The 15,628-nt window shown below is 35.7% G+C and overlaps 2 protein-coding genes and 2 pseudogenes across 5 annotated transcripts; all 4 read right to left on the bottom strand.

Moving 5' to 3' along the window:
• Nucleotides 1-401: 401 nt before the first annotated feature.
• Nucleotides 402-1,427, bottom strand: LOC111297609 (WAT1-related protein At2g39510-like; annotated as a pseudogene).
• Nucleotides 1,428-3,032: 1,605 nt separating this feature from the next.
• Nucleotides 3,033-8,441, bottom strand: LOC111296364 (uncharacterized). The gene is made up of 9 exons (XM_089740671.1): nucleotides 8,300-8,441; nucleotides 6,232-7,867; nucleotides 5,939-6,165; nucleotides 5,530-5,862; nucleotides 4,428-4,674; nucleotides 4,089-4,217; nucleotides 3,801-4,016; nucleotides 3,568-3,691; nucleotides 3,033-3,472 (listed from the first exon to the last, which is right to left on the bottom strand). The coding sequence occupies exons 2-9, from the start codon at nucleotides 7,780-7,782 to the stop codon at nucleotides 3,234-3,236; spliced, it is 3,066 nt and encodes a 1,021-aa protein (XP_089596797.1). The 5' UTR covers nucleotides 7,783-7,867; nucleotides 8,300-8,441; the 3' UTR covers nucleotides 3,033-3,233.
• Nucleotides 8,442-8,936: 495 nt separating this feature from the next.
• On the bottom strand, nucleotides 8,937-14,667 carry LOC111296787 (uncharacterized). Of its 3 annotated transcripts, XM_089740670.1 has the most exons (9): nucleotides 14,521-14,667; nucleotides 12,254-13,804; nucleotides 11,884-12,110; nucleotides 11,559-11,799; nucleotides 11,178-11,516; nucleotides 10,861-10,989; nucleotides 10,488-10,703; nucleotides 10,122-10,245; nucleotides 8,937-9,454 (listed from the first exon to the last, which is right to left on the bottom strand). In XM_089740670.1, exons 5-9 carry the CDS (start codon nucleotides 11,376-11,378, stop codon nucleotides 9,210-9,212), a joined length of 915 nt encoding a protein of 304 aa, XP_089596796.1. In that variant the 5' UTR covers nucleotides 11,379-11,516; nucleotides 11,559-11,799; nucleotides 11,884-12,110; nucleotides 12,254-13,804; nucleotides 14,521-14,667; the 3' UTR covers nucleotides 8,937-9,209. The 3 variants fall into 3 exon arrangements, with proteins under 3 accessions (XP_089596796.1, XP_089596795.1, XP_089596794.1); XM_089740669.1 differs by having other exon boundaries at nucleotides 11,178-11,799; nucleotides 12,254-13,913; XM_089740668.1 differs by having other exon boundaries at nucleotides 11,178-11,799.
• LOC149515745 (uncharacterized) lies at nucleotides 11,377-14,667 on the bottom strand (annotated as a pseudogene). The gene is made up of 4 exons (XR_016325937.1): nucleotides 14,521-14,667; nucleotides 12,254-13,804; nucleotides 11,884-12,110; nucleotides 11,377-11,799 (listed from the first exon to the last, which is right to left on the bottom strand). The product of XR_016325937.1 is annotated as an uncharacterized LOC149515745 (transcript).
• Nucleotides 14,668-15,628: the final 961 nt, after the last annotated feature.

Raw genomic sequence — 15,628 nt, 5'->3', positions numbered from 1 at the left:
GTCAAACACACCAACAATATCTTATTATGTATGAACATTTTTTCCATAATTTTAGTTTAATTTTTTATTATATTCTTGATTTAAAGTCAAAATGCATATTATAAAATATGAAAATACGCATCCAATCTATAAGATGTTATCGATTTTAATTCAAAAATCTCATAATTTTATCTTGCAAAAATGTTTTATGAGTTTAAAATTTTATATATATATCATATCATATTTTTTAAATTTTCAATGTGAAATTTGTGTATGATCATACCTGGCCTGATATTGTTTCTTTTCTATAGGCAGTCATTAGCTTAATCTCTGCTTTCACATTCTTGAAGGAGTTCAGGTTAGTAGGAAAAAAAAATCAGATCCCTAGCAGGTATTTGTTGTGATTTTCATATTCAGTTCCCTCAAACAGATTCATCAGTAGGTGTCACTCTACTGCAGGTTACATCCAGGACAACAAAGTCTTGATTAGAAACCATTGTTGTCTACTCCATTGGAGTTATTTGCTGATCTTTTGATGCTTCCATTTTGATGTTAAGATTTGATCAAAGTTGATCCTTGCTCTCACCCCAAAAAACCACATAGAGGCCAATGACAATTACCATTGCTCCGTGACCCTATAAAGGTCCAATAAGGTGGTGTAGATCAGCACATAATTGCTAAATTATGAAGACTAAAAACAGGTCCCCAAGTTTTCATTATCACTCCTTGAACTTAATAAGCAATTCCAGAACAGATTATTCCCTGCAAGCAGACAAAAATGTTACAGTAATTATAGCCTGGAAAGCCTTCTAATCCACACCCTCTAATTTATTCATTGAGGTTTTTCTGAATTGAGAGTTTCTTACACTGTATGTTGCAGCTAAGATTTAGCATCCAAATGTATAAACCAGACTGCAGCATTGCCAGCTTTCATTGCCAGGGCTACTATGCTTCCTTCAATGGTGCCCACCAATCAGATTAAAGGTCTTAGAGAGAGCTCAGCAGGGTATTATTTTAGTGTAATTGACTATAAAAGAAAACATTACATCTTTGGCAATTGAACATGAAAATGTTAAGACTTAATGAGAAAACCTACTTGTAGAATCACGAGAGCAGCACTGATAGGATCTTGCTTAGCTGCAGCACTTGAAAATACAAGCTGGTTATTTCATTTTGTCCAGGGCAACTGCAACATTGGTCCATTGATCAGAGCATTAGCATTGCTCCCCTAACTGTCACAATGGTGCCTAATATCTTTTCCTGGCTATGTAGTTTTCTGATATTAACCTTCTCCAGCCTGAAAAAAATTCTCCACAGATTGAGTTAATCCACTGCCTAACTGTTCAATTATGACTCAATTCCCATCCTTTATCATCCAAAAATATTAAAGTGTTACTACCTGAATCAGCCATAGAACTCATTGGTGTAAGTGAATCAGCTTACAACATAGTAAAAGTAGTGGACTTAAAGGGGTAAAAAAAGAAAGGACAGGAGGCATCCTACAAGCCTTGACATCCTAATCAGATTACATTGACAGCACCTTTTTTGATTATCATTCTAAGTTTCTGATTTCCAATTCTTTCTCTAGCTATAGCCATAGTTTTGATAGCTACTAGTCCACTGTTGGAAGCCAACTCTCTGATAATATCTTATTATGAACATTTAACTTGGTGGGCTGACCAAGTTGTTATTAGTTTAATATTGATTTGGACGTCTCTTCTTTGGTTTATAAACTTTAGCCAATGGGATTTTTTTTACAAAGAAATCTTAATTTAAGCATAGAAAGAAAAATTACATGTGCTAAAATTTAATCTTAAAATTTATTAAATATCACGCGTAATTACATAATCCAATTAGATTTATATTCAAGATATTTACATATAAAGAAGCATTACTCTTAGCCTCAAATGTTTGATTTGGTGGAAGAAATTTGTGTTTCTAAATTAAAGCATAATAATGAAAGGTTGGATAAAATTTCAGTTTTGCCTTTCATGCCACTTTTCTGAATCTAATGACTTCTTTTCTTGTGGATTTGATGGCGTGTATTACTATTAAACTAATCTTTTGTCAACAAAAATGCAATCCAACTCAGACATTCATAAGCTCACGCCAGGTTCCAATTTGTCTTTTAACATTTTGCATATCTGATGCACTATCAGCCATAAATTACACATGTTTTCTTTGCCCATATTTCAAAAAGAAAGGGAAGCCCTTGGATTTTTTTTTTTTTTTAATCTTTTCTTTTTCAGTTGCTTTGCTTGGTATTGCAAATTGGTGCATCATCATCCTGCGCTGTAGCAATGGAGTGCAAATCAAAAAGCAATATTGCCATAAGAAAAATATAGCCAACCAAAAGGCTTATGGTCTACATTACAGACAATAATTAGTTGCATTAGGAAGCTATTGTGATGCTTTAACTCCCAATTTTTGTTTCACAATTAAGTAGAAAGAAAACAATGACTTTTCCATGTTAAATGCATTGGATTATATTTAGTTCATTATTGACCTGTATGCTGGTTACCTCCAAAGAAAGTCCTAAGAACTCAGCAAGGGAAAGAAGCCACTGAATCAGGTTTTAACTCAGTTGATTTATTCAGCCACCGTTAAGGATGAGTTGGAACATTTTCTGATTTTCATGTATTGCTTGCAATCAAGTTTGGGTTAAAAAATATTTAGATTCAGTCAATTCAGGTTAATAGTTCATCTCTTCTTTTAGGTTAGAAGAGTTAACTTTATTTTAAAGGAGGTCGCAGCCTGGGGATAAAAGAATGGGTTACAAGTGTTGAGATTTGCCGGATGCAAATCTTGAATTATAGACTTACTAAATGACATCTTAAAGTGACTGTATGAACCAACTAAAATAAGTATCGAGTTCAAGAAACATTTTAGAGCAAGAGACTATTAGCCTTTTAGTTGTGGAAGCAAAAGTAATTGTGCAAGATTGACAAATCAACCTGCCTACCACCTAGCAGTCATTTGCATCAGTTATTTTGGAAGCATGGATGAAAGCATCAGCCAAAAGAGATGGAAACATGGACAAGCACAGGAAAAAATGGAAGGAAATTTTCCGAGAGTAATTACAATGAACAATACATTTGTACGTCAACAGTTTCAGATTCTTGAAACAAATTAACATAGAGCAAGAAATGCCATTGGTTTTAGCAGAATATGATTTGAATAAAAACTTCTGAAAATCAAGAGAAGATACCCTTGTTAGATTTATTGGAATGGTTTTGAACAGGCTTAGAATGGCTCTAGTAAGGATACTTGATTGGTTCTGGTTGCATGGCAAGGTTTAGAATCTTAGCCTGTTCATTTTGGTGAATCTTCAGGAAACCAGTGGCTGTGGCAGCAGATGGACCTCTACCAACATATTTGATATCTTCTACGGATCCCCTACCTAATTCCATCATGGCAGTGCAAAGGCGCGGCGCGATATGGGTGTAAGCACCCATGTTCATTGGCTCTTCCTGGCACCAGACAATCTCAGCATCTGATACAATCAAGAAAACAATATGAAGAGATCATATTCAATAAAGAACTGGCATATTCAGTAAAGCATACTTGTTATAAGTTCACAGGACATACTTGGATAGCGCTTCAGCTCTCGCTGGATGAGATCATAGGGGAATGGACAAAGCTGTTCCACCCTGCAGATTGCAACATCATTTGCATTGAGCCTTTGACGCTCCTCGTCTAGCTCATAATAAATCTGAAAATCAAGAACAACTATAATTGACTTTTAATTAAAATTAGATTCAAGATATCATGTTTCACTAGAAAATGTATAATTAACAATCTTTTTTTTAAGGCAAACATACCTTTCCAGAACAAAGAACCAAGCGCCTGATACCCTTCTCAAGATCAGAGTGGTCATTCTTGTCCTTTATAAGGCGTTTGAATCTGGTTCCCTGTTTGTTAAAGCCTTGATGGCCTTGGACATCATCAAATTCAGATAAATTTGATTTGCAGAACTTGTAGCGAAGCAGGTTCTTCGGAGACATTACAATCAGAGGCTTACGGAATTCCCTGTGTATCTACAAATGAAGCCATGTATATAAGCAAGCTAGCAACTGATATATCAGTACAAGAAGAAGTATTCAACTCACCTGCCGGCGTAAGACATGGAAATAATTTGCAGGAGTTGTAGTATTCACAACCTGCCAATTGCATTTCTGTATTTGCTTTCGATGTGTTGGATCCATTTCAGGTATTTCATAAGGATTCTCATCACTCATCTGCCATTGTCACAGTAAGAATAGTCATTGGAATTTTATGCTGATTCATAATTATTATTGTCCCTCAAAAATACCTCATAAATATGGCTTTAAGTCTCTACTTATATATCATATTGTATCATCACAATTAGCCACTGTGACATTGAGAGTGTCACAATTATAATTGAAACATAAAAGTTAATACATATGCCAGGTATGATTGGTGTGCACCTGTAGGAAACGTTCCAGCCTTGCGCTTGAATGTTCAGGACCTTGGCCGTCATAACCATGAGGAAGCAGTACTACAAGCCCTGTCTGACGTAGCCACTTGGACTCTCCACTGCTTAGAAACTGATCAAATACAACTTGAGCGCCATTAGAAAAATCACCGAATTGACCCTCCCAGAGAACAAATGCATCTGGATTTTCCATCGAGTAACCCAGTTCAAATCCAAGAACACCAAATTCTGAAAGAGAGCTGCCAACAGGACAAATATTCCTCAATTAGATGACTACATATAAAATAACACACCTAAAGAGCTAAAGTTGCATCCTTTGAATTTGTATCATTTGAACCTCATCTATGATCAGTATTCATTCCACAGTTGCATCTTAAGGCACAAAAGATGCAGAACATTGAATTTGTATCTGAGAGGTACACAATCTGATCGATGCCATGCTGGAAAAGTTAATTGCAAATCTTGGATTATTATGCATCTTAGAAAGCATCATGAAAAATTACATTTTGAGGTTTGCAATGGATTCCATGTTATTATTTGATAGAGATCATGGAGTTTATACTTGCTTGTACTTAAAAAGCTTATCTTAATACGACCGGAAGTTGGCTCGAGTGACAAATAGAGTTCGCTCCTCTCTTCGTTGCCTGAGTTCAATCTGTTGGGAAGCTATAGGTAGATAATTTCTCATGAATTCATTAGGTCCGACCTATATAAGCCTATTTGGACCAGTCCGGAGGGGATGTACTGAACAAAGCCTAGAACCCCCTTACTGCTCAACCAAAAAGAAAAAAAAAAAAAAAAACAGCTTATATTAAAGAAGACCGTGCAATTTTTCCCCTTTTTGGCCAAAGGCCCTAGAAAGAAACATGGATGCATAGATAGTTAAAAGATGACCTAAGGAGTAAAGGATGATAGAATTTGAAGTTTACATAAAAAGAAAGAATAGCAGGAAATTTTCTACGTCAAGATGAAATATAACTGTAATAGTCAATTTGTTAAAACAAAATATAAGAGTGTAAAACATAGCAGCAAGATGTTACTGCTGATAGAGTCTAGTTTATGGCAAATACATACAAATATTAACAAGCTTGTACCTGTTACTCACAGTAAACATCTCTTCATTCTGATTCTCCATGACATGGTCTAGTGGGCAATACTGATTTCCTGTTTTCTGATCATGAATTATTGCATGCCGATGACTAAATGTGCCTCTTTCAACATCCTGCCCACTTAGTCTAACATGGTAGCCTTCCACTAGCAATGTTGCAAAAGCAAGTGCCTCCCCCATTGCCCAGTCAAGGTCCTCCCCAGTTTCAATCATCCGTGCACGATCTTCATATACCTTTTTTACTGCTCTATGGGGCTCGAAATCTTCAGGAAGAACTGTGATTGCTCTGCCAACTTTCTTTAGTATATCTTGGTTGACCCTGTTGACAGCAAGGAAATTTAAGCACAAAATCCTGGAGTTTGATAAACATGAACAATGATAATAGATGTGCTAACCCAGTGTTTCGGATTCGTGAAAGCTGCTCAGGTGACTTGAATCCTTCCCAATTAGTTGAAAGCCAGTCCCTTCTTTGCTGAACATACTCTTTACTATTCAAGAATTCTTCATTGAGAATGGAATCAACCTTTTTGTGTATCCTATCAATATCTTCTTCCGTCACCTCCCCAGATTCCAGAAGCTTTTTTTTGTAAATTTCAAGAGATGAGGGATGCTTTCGAATGACCTGTTAGCACCAGCTCAAGTTAAGAAACAACAACAAAACGAGTAAAAGGGATATAAAAAGACTGACCTTGTACATTTTAGGCTGTGTGAAAAATGGCTCATCAATCTCATTATGTCCAAATCTTCGATAACACACGATATCAACTACAACATCTGAATGGAAAGTCTGGCGCCATTGTGCTGCAAGCTCACATACATGAACAACAGCCTCCATATCGTCGCCATTGACATGAAAAATGGGAGCATTTAAGGCCTTGGCAACATCAGTACAATATTGTGAAGATCTTCCGGACCTTGGATCAGTCGTAAAGGCCACTTGATTGTTTACTACAATGTGTATAGTCCCACCTGTTGTGTAGTTTGGCAGTGCACTAAGGTGTAGAGTTTCGTACACCACCCCTTGTCCAGCAAAGCTACCATCCCCATGAATCAATACAGCCATGTTCCGTGTCCGATCCAAATCGTTGGAAAAATATTGCTTAGCTCTAGTTTTTCCAATAACAACTGGGTCTACAGCTTCTAAATGACTTGGATTTGCAACCAAAGACAGATGAATCATCTTCCCACCCCTAGTTGGGCGATCATAAGAAGTTCCCAAATGGTACTTCACATCACCAGATCCTGTATAAAGCCCAGTTTCATCTTCAAACTTTGAGTTCTTGTCAAACTCACTGAATATCTGACGTAGTGGTTTTCGAAAAACGTTACCCAAAATGTTTAACCTGCCTCTATGAGGCATTCCAACAACTATACACTCAACCCCCAGATCAGCAGCTCTGTCAAACATCTCCTTCATACCAGGAATCAAAGTCTCCCCACCTTCAAGCCCAAATCTCTTAGCTGTTTTCATCTTTGAGGCCAAGAAATTCTCAAACTGTGTACTCCATATAAGCCTATCAAGAATGACAACACGGCGATCCTTGGTGTATTGCATTGGTGTTGGAGTTTCAATCTTTTCCCTTAACCAATTGCATTTCTCACGCTCGTCAATGTGCATATACTCATAACCGATGCTCCCACAATATGCTTGCTCAAGACGGGTCAATATGGACCTCAGAGTCTGTACCGGACGATTTTCGGATAAAAATCCTGACATACTCCACACACCTATGAAGAATTCCCTATCAAGATCAGTTTCTGTGAAACCATAAAATGCAGGGTCTAATTCATAAGGAATTTCCCTTTCCTCCAAACACAGTGGGTCTAAATTTGCTTTCAGGTGACCATTAACTTGGTATGCCCTAACAAGCAACATCAAACGCATGCTCTCTTGAATTGTTTGGCCTGAAACTCCTGGCGACCCTGTTGCCTGTCCAACAAAATTCCTGAAGAAATTATCCCAGGATTCATCAACACTGTCTGGATCAGCTTCCCAAGCTCTTTGAAGTTCTTCCAAGTACACACTACTCGTACCATCAAGAAAGCTATCAGCTAGCTTGGAAAGAGGCACGGCTCGTGGAACAGGTGACTTTTGCTCGTTTGAATTGATGGCATTGGAGTGAAAATATTGATTTTGCAAAGGAAGAATTCTTCTTCTTGTTGCATATGATCCACCCTGTGTAAGAGTTCTTCTGATGGCTAGCCATCCCAAACAATAACTTGCTCTAAACCAAGCCATTACTTTTGACACAAGCTATCCAAAAGAATTGATAGTAGGCACTCAAGATTGTACTTCCAAGGCTTAATCCTCAATCAATCAACATCTAAAACAAAGCAAAAACAAAGTTAAGTCACTGAAGGAGATCTAAAGAATAAAAATTTCTATAATATTATGGCAAGAGATGGAGAAAAATATACATATGGTGAAATACTAAGTTAATAACAATGCAAAACCCAGTAAAATTTATGACAGAACTACAAATCCATAATGCATAATGTATGAGTTTTAAATCTTCTTAAGGTATTCATAAAAACATGTGGATCAATGGATGTTCATGTGCATAAAGGAGGGAAAAAAAAAACAACCTACTGGGGCACTTTCTATCATATAAAGATCAAAGGAGCCGCGGATAAAAATTAAGAGTTAGACTTGATTCATGCAAGTTTTGTTGAATGAACATGCAGTGAAAGATTTAACAATGATTTAAAAAAAAATAAAAAAGTAGAATCACAGAGAAAGGGATACTGAATCACACCCAGTGGTTAGCTAGAGAGATATTAGAAGAAACTCAAACTAAAAAATAATAAATAAAAAAAGGTAAAAAGTAATTAATTGAGAAAGACTGTTAAAAGAGTTAACAATTTTTTCCCTTTTTTTTTTTTTTTTTTGAGAAGCCTGAAAATGTAAAAGGAAAATTGAAATTTATGGTTCAAAGGATTAAGGAGATAAGTGTGGGGTTGGGAGAGTCAAGTGGTGCATTTTCCATTTTAGGTGGAGACAGTTAGGGTCTAACCATCTAAGGTTCCTTGTATTGTATATGAATTTAACTTGTGCAACATGTTTTGTTTAAATAACCTTGACTCAGCTGACAAAAAAATATTTGTTTTTCTCTTGTTATTTAAGTTCGAATTAATTGGAAAACTGTAAAATGATATATTTTTTTGAGCTTGTTAAATCGAACGGACATAACTCTACTTGAATTTGCCCAAAAAAATATATTAAACGAAATTGAAAAATCTCTTATTATTTAGTACTTATATCAAAAATTAAATTCAAAAATTCAAGTTTTAATGGTTGGAATATCCAGACCATGACCCATTTGTTTTGTTTTTATGCCACTCAAATTTTCCATCTCTTCAATGTTAATCATAGAAAGTTTATATAAAGATTGGTTGATGCTGATTTAGACACATTTCATATAACTTCTTTATCATTTGTACATGAATACATGAACTGTCTTCTATTATTTACTAAATATTAGTAACACTAGGGATATGCCTGTTTTCCCCTTAAGACATTTTATGCTACAATTTTTTTATAATTGAAAAAAATCATTAAAAAAATCATTTGAAATATAAAAAAATAAAATAAAATCAGAGTTTTGACTGTTATTTGAGAAAATTGTAAAATGCTATAGCTTTTCAAGTTTTGACTTTTGGCAAGGTTCAGACAGTGGTGTTCGACTTGATTGGTTCAGGTTGAATGGCCATTTGCACAAGCTCGGTTTGTTCCTTCACAAGAACCTGATAGAAACCAGTAGCAGTGGCAGCAGATGGAGCACGACCAACATATTTGATATCCTCAAAGGTTCCTCTACCCCGAGCATTCATTGAAGTGGCAAGACGAGGTGCAATGTAATTATATGCACCCATGTTCATTGGTTCTTCTTGGCACCAAACAATCTCTGCGTCTGAAATAACCCGGAAAGATAAATATCGGAAATCATGTCTCAATGTCAAAAAAAAAAGGGTTAATGTCTTCAATAATCCATAAATTATAATGAATACGTTCAATATAATCTCTAAATTTTAAAAAATTTTAATGTGATACCTTAACTATAAATCTTTTTAACGATGCAATACTCACCCCAAAAGTAATTAGCTCCGAATAATAATATATGATTGATAAATAGCTCTCAAATACTATATTAGTTAACAAATTCATAGTCCAAGCACTACATTAGAGATTTTAAAGTTCAAGGATCACATTAAATATTTCACTATAGTTCAGAGGCCATTCAAGACATTAATCCTGAAAAATAAAGCCTCAAAATACATGAAAATTTACTAAACTAACAGCACATAACCCCACCCCACCCCCCACCCCCCACCCCCCAAGCTAGCACATAAAGTTTCTCAATAAAAGAAAGATGGAGAGATGAGGCTCCAAAATGAATAAAAGTTCTAAGAAACCTACAGAAATTTATTCAGGAGCAAGCTTTTGATTAGCAAGTACTATACCCTAATGAATTCTCAAAACATTTCGGGTCAAAAGAAAGTTATAAAATGCTTCACGTTGTGTCTTTAGTTTCAATGAGAGCCATAGATCAAGTCCTAGTCTAGATTAGGACTACATACTTGGATGTCGCTTAAACTCCCACTGGATGAGGTCATAAGGGAATGGGCAAAGCTGCTCCACACGACATATAGCAACATCAGTTGCATTGGTCTTCCTTCGCTCATCATCAAGTTCACGGTAAACCTGAAAGCAATTAGAATATTGATTATTGTATCAAAACCAATACAGATATATTAAACCTGCAGAGAAGGTTCAGCACATATTTTTCCTCGGTAGGCTTAGAAAACTAAGCTTGAAGCCCAAGAAAATGACAATTTATGAACTCTTAGTTGTCTGATTCACTCTACCAGAAAAAATTCCAGAATTAAATAGCTTTTAAAAGTGACACTAGAGGACAACAAGCAGAAAGCAAGGGCATAGCAGACCTTTCCAGAACAAAGTACCAAGCGTCTGATACCCTCCTCAAGGTCAGAGTGCATATTCTGATCCTTTATGAGGCACTTAAATCTGGTTCCTTGTTTATCAAAACCAGAGTGGCCTTGGACATCATCAAATTCAGAAAGATTTGATTTGCAGTCCTTGTGACGAAGCAAGTTTTTGGGGGACATCACAATAAGCGGATTTTGGAATTCCCTGTGTATCTGAGAGAGCAGAGAAGAAACTATTACGAAAAGGAAATGGCAAGACTAGGCTCTGAGCTGAAACATCTTTTTTTGGGATAAATAAAGCTGAAACATCATTAGTAACCATTAATTACACTCACCTGAAACATCACTAGTAACCATTAGTTGCACTCACCTGACGCTGTAGAACATGGAAGCAATTGGCAGGTGTTGTAACATTAACCACCTGCCAGTAGCACTCCTGAATTTGCTTACAAAGAGTTGGATCCATCTCAGGTATCACAAAAGGATTGTCATCACTCATCTGCAAAAATTTATAAAGATATAGTTATTATGTGCAGTCAAGTCCATTTTTCCTTTTTTTTTATTTTTATGTTTTTGATGCATACAAAGACATGCTAGGGAGCATAGCATGAATGTGAGTACAGGGCGAGAGATGATGAAGCTAAATCAAGATGCAAAGAACAATGCATGTTGTTTCACGGGGAATACCTGAAGAAACCGCTCTAGTCGGGCACTCGAATGTTCAGGACCTTGCCCAACATAACCATGAGGAAGCAGCACAACCAGACCAGTTTGACGCAGCCACTTTGACTCCCCACTACTCAGAAACTGATCGAAGATCACTTGAGCAACATTAGCAAAGTCACCAAACTGAGCTTCCCACATAACCAAGGAATTCGGATTTTCCATCGAGTAACCCAATTCGAATCCAAGCACACCAAATTCAGAAAGAGAACTGCACTCAAGACCACATGTTGCTCAAAAAAGAATCCAAAATTAACAAAAGGAACAAAAGGACAAAGGCTACACAAAATTATCATGCGCAATCTAACAATTCTCAGGAAAGGACATATAACTTTGCACAATAACTGAATGCCGATGACTGAATGTACCCCTTTCAACATCCTGACCACTCAACCTAACACGGTTACCTTCCACCAACAAGATAGCAAATGCAAGTGCTTCACCCATTGCCCAGTCAAGACCCTCCCCTGTCTCAATCATCTGTGCACATTGTTCATAAACCTTCCTTACTGCTCTATGAGGCTTAAAATTATCTGGAAGGGTTGCGATTGCTTTGCCAACATTCTTCAATATCTCAGGTTTAACCCTGCCTAACATGAAAGTTTCATCAGTGTGTATAGATCAGATATACCCAAAACGAAAATTGAAAATGACAATGAAGCCAACAAACCCAGTGTTTCAAACACGTGAAAGTTGTTCAGGTGACTTGAATCCTGTCCAATAAGAAGAAAGCCAGTCCCTTCTTTTGGGAACATAATCTTTGCTGGCCACAAATTCTTCATTAAGAATTGAACTTACCTTCCGACTTATATTACCAATGTCTTCCTCTGTCACCTGCCCAGACTCCAACAATTTGTTTTGGTAGATCTGAAGAGCTGAGGGATGATTTCGAATGAACTATTAGAACCAAAAAGAATCTAAATGTGAAGTTTGCATCATTTCTCAGGAGCATATAGAGCCACAAAAAAATAATGGCATGAACAACTATGACATGTATAAAGGGAAAATACAAAACCAAACAGGTAACTGGACTGGCAGACCTTTTACATCTTTGGCTGTGTGAACAATGGTTCATCGATCTCATTATGCCCAAATTGACAATAACAGACCAAATAAACCACCACATCTGAATGGAAGGTTTGGCGCCATTCTGCTACAAGTTCACATACGTGGACCACTGCCTCAACATCATCTCCATTTACATGGAAAATGGGAGCATTCAAGGCTTTGGCAACATCAGTACAATACTGTGAAGATCAGCCAGCCCTTGGTTCAGTTGTAAATGCCACTTGTTTGTTGACAACAATATGTATAGTCCCACCAGTTGTGTAGTTTGGAAGTGCACTAAGATGAAGAGTTTCATAGACTACACCCTGTTCAGCAAAGCTGCCATCTCCATGAATTAAAACAGCCATGTTCTTGGTCCTATCCACATCATTGAAGTAATAATGCTTAGCTCTAGTTTTTCCAACAACAACTAGGTCCACAGCTTCCAAGTGACTGGGGTTAGCAACTAAAGACAAATGGATTCTCTTTCCACCTCTTGTTGGTCGATCACAAGAAGTTCCCAAGTGATATTTGACAGCCCCAGTTCTTGTGTAAAGCCCAACTTCATCCACAGGCTTTGTACCACCACTGAACTCACTAAATATTTGACGAAGTGGCGTTCGGACAACATTACCTAGCACATTCAGTCTTCCTCTATGAAGCAATCCAATAACTATGCTCTCAACACCAAGGTCTGCAGCCCTGTCAAACATCTCTTTCATTCCAGGAATTAAAGTCTCACCACCTTCTAGCCCAAACCTCTTAGCCGTTGTCCACTTAGTGTCCGAGAAATTTTCAAACTGTGTACTCCATATAAGCCTATAAAGAATGACTTCACGCCGCTGGCGATTGTACTGCATCAGTGTGGGGGTTTCAATCTTGTCTCTCAACCAGTTACGCTTATCACGGTCAGCAATGTGCATGTGCTCAAACCCAATGCTTCCACAGTAAGCCTATTCAAGCCAAGTTAAAATCAACCTAAGTGTTTGCACAGGTTGGTTTTCTGATAAAAGTCCAGACATCCTCCACACACCTAAAAAGAATTCTCTATCAAGATCAGCTTCAGTAAAAGCATAAAGAGCTGGATCCATATCATCAGGGATTTCTCTTTCCCCTAAATCCAAGGGATCCAACTTTGCTTTCATGTGACCATTGACCCGGTAAGCCCTCACAAGCAATAACAACCGCATACTCTCCTGAATGGTCTGGCCTGAAATTCCAAGGGATGTCACAGCCTGACCCACAAAATTCCTGAAGAAATTGTCCCATGATTCATCAACGCTATCTGGGTCAGCTTCCCAGGCCCTCTGAAGCTCCTCTAAGTACACACTACTGGTTCCATCTAGAAACTATCAGTTAGCTTATAAGAGGCACAGGGCGAGGAACAGGTGCAGACTATGCTTTAGATTTAAAGACAGTGGTGTGAAAATATCGACTCTGTGAAGGAACAATGCGTGATCTTGCAGCATGCCATCCACCCTGAGACAAAGTCATCCTAATAGAAAGCTTTGCCACACTTGACCCAGCTCTAAGCCACCCCATATCTATCAATCAACAATATTTATGTGCCATCAATTCTCAAATAGTGCACTGTACCTCCACACTCAGAACTCAATCAAAAAACCATCTAGCCTTATTTTACCTATTATAAACCTATTTAACAAAAAAAACACAAATTAATAAACAGGATACATATATGAAAATCTGACAACATTGATAGCTCAAGTGCAGGAAATGCATAAAATTGTTCAATTTATGCATAAAAGTGACAATTTTGATAGTTTAAATGCATGAAAACACATAAAAATTTTCAATTTATGACCAAATAAAATTAGTGCAGAACAAGGTTATGAATACAAGTTAAGAATACCAATGCTCGAATGCTAATAGCCGAATAAAACAATATCGAATTTCAACTGCATTAACATCAATAATAAAACTAATAATGTCAACAAATGCACAAAATCTTCAAGAAGAATCAAAAGTACAGCTTACAACAATAGAAATTAAATCCAAAAACATATTCAAAGTAAGTTTTCAGCGTTTCCACTTGTTCAAACAGATCAAATCAATTCAATTTTCTTGGAATAAATTTTTTTTTAAAAAAAAAAGTGAAGCTGTTGACTGATTATAGCATATTCATCCAGACAGAAACTAACAAAAAAATCATTAAAAAAAAAAACAAAATAAACAACAAATGCAAGCAAAACAAAATTTACAAATAATAATAATAACAATAATAATAAAGGAAGCAGATTACCAGTGAAACTCAAGAGATATTCAGTGTTTAGAGACATAAGATGAAAAATGAAAAAATTGATGAAAGTTAAGGACTGTTTGGAGAGGAGGAAAATAAAGGGAGTGACCCGGAAAATTGGAGAGGAAATTAAAACACCAAGGCGACGGTAACGGTTACTGTTCGCTTCAGACTATTTAAGACCAAAATCTTGGTCTGACTCAACCTTTTTAGTATCTTTCCTTTTTTTTCTCGTATATTTTTCTCAGAATTATCTAAATTTCATTTTTTCCCCTTTTGTTTTTTCTTTTTGTAATTTGGACCATGCCCTTTTTTAAAAATCTTAAATGAAAATCAAAATAAAAATGTTGGAATATACCTATATATATATATATAGGAAAATGATTTCTTATTTAATATTTATCTAGCATGAAAATTATTTGAAAAAATACTTCCCTTTTTATAAGATTTAGGAGAAAATTATTAAAACCTCTATAAATTATAAATTATAAATTACTCTGAATAAGAAATTTTTCTTCTGTTTAGGGTAACATGTAAAAATAATTTAGTATTCTTTTTTTTTAATTTTAAATATGAAGCACATGGCTAATTCATCATTGTTAAATTTATATATAGTGCAATATAAAAAATGGAAAGGCAAAAAAGTTTTGATTTTTTAAATTTCAACTGCCTTAAAAAAAATAATTATTATTTGATTAAATTTGAATCGTTCAAAATCATTTATGTAAAATTATTCAAAATTTTTTATTTCAACACGAGAATTTTTATTATAAAATAATATATCGCAAATAATAATCTAATTATTTCTATGCTATCTTTGTTTTGCAATATTTTGTTTTCATCATCAATTGAAATTATGCATTAAATGGTATGGAAGAAAGCAATTATGTCTTCCCCGATCCACTCCTAAAAATTTATTTATAATGTAGCTTATATACTTGGATTTTAGAGAAGTGTCAAATATACGTATATGTTTAACACAAATATATTTTAGTTTCTTAAAATAATTTTTTATTTATCAAAAAATTATATTTTTTTATTTATATTTAGATACAAAAATTTAAGAGTATAAATGATATATAAATACGGATAAATTATTCAAATTCAATTT

This window comes from Durio zibethinus, chromosome 12 (genome assembly GCF_047325235.1).
Source record: "Durio zibethinus cultivar Kanyao isolate XHJ-2024 chromosome 12, ASM4732523v1, whole genome shotgun sequence".
Lineage (NCBI taxonomy): Eukaryota > Viridiplantae > Streptophyta > Magnoliopsida > Malvales > Malvaceae > Durio > Durio zibethinus.
Note: the sequence above shows the minus strand (reverse complement) of the source record. Positions and strands in the feature narration are given on the sequence as shown.

Excerpts from the sequence above, each read along its gene's own strand:
- LOC111296364 (XM_089740671.1), bottom strand. The coding sequence starts at position 7,782 with ATGGCTTGGTTTAGAGCAAGTTATTGTTTGGGATGGCTAGCCATCAGA. Across the intron at positions 3,692-3,800 it reads TGGTTCTTTGTTCTGGAAAG|ATTTATTATGAGCTAGACGA; the intron begins GTATGTTTGCCT and ends CTTGATTTTCAG. Across the intron at positions 3,473-3,567 it reads AGAGCTGAAGCGCTATCCAA|ATGCTGAGATTGTCTGGTGC; the intron begins GTATGTCCTGTG and ends TGATTGTATCAG.
- LOC111296787 (XM_089740669.1), bottom strand. The coding sequence starts at position 11,378 with ATGGAAAATCCGAATTCCTTGGTTATGTGGGAAGCTCAGTTTGGTGAC. Across the intron at positions 10,990-11,177 it reads GACTAGAGCGGTTTCTTCAG|ATGAGTGATGACAATCCTTT; the intron begins GTATTCCCCGTG and ends AAATTTTTGCAG. Across the intron at positions 10,704-10,860 it reads TCCATGTTCTACAGCGTCAG|ATACACAGGGAATTCCAAAA; the intron begins GTGAGTGCAACT and ends CTGCTCTCTCAG.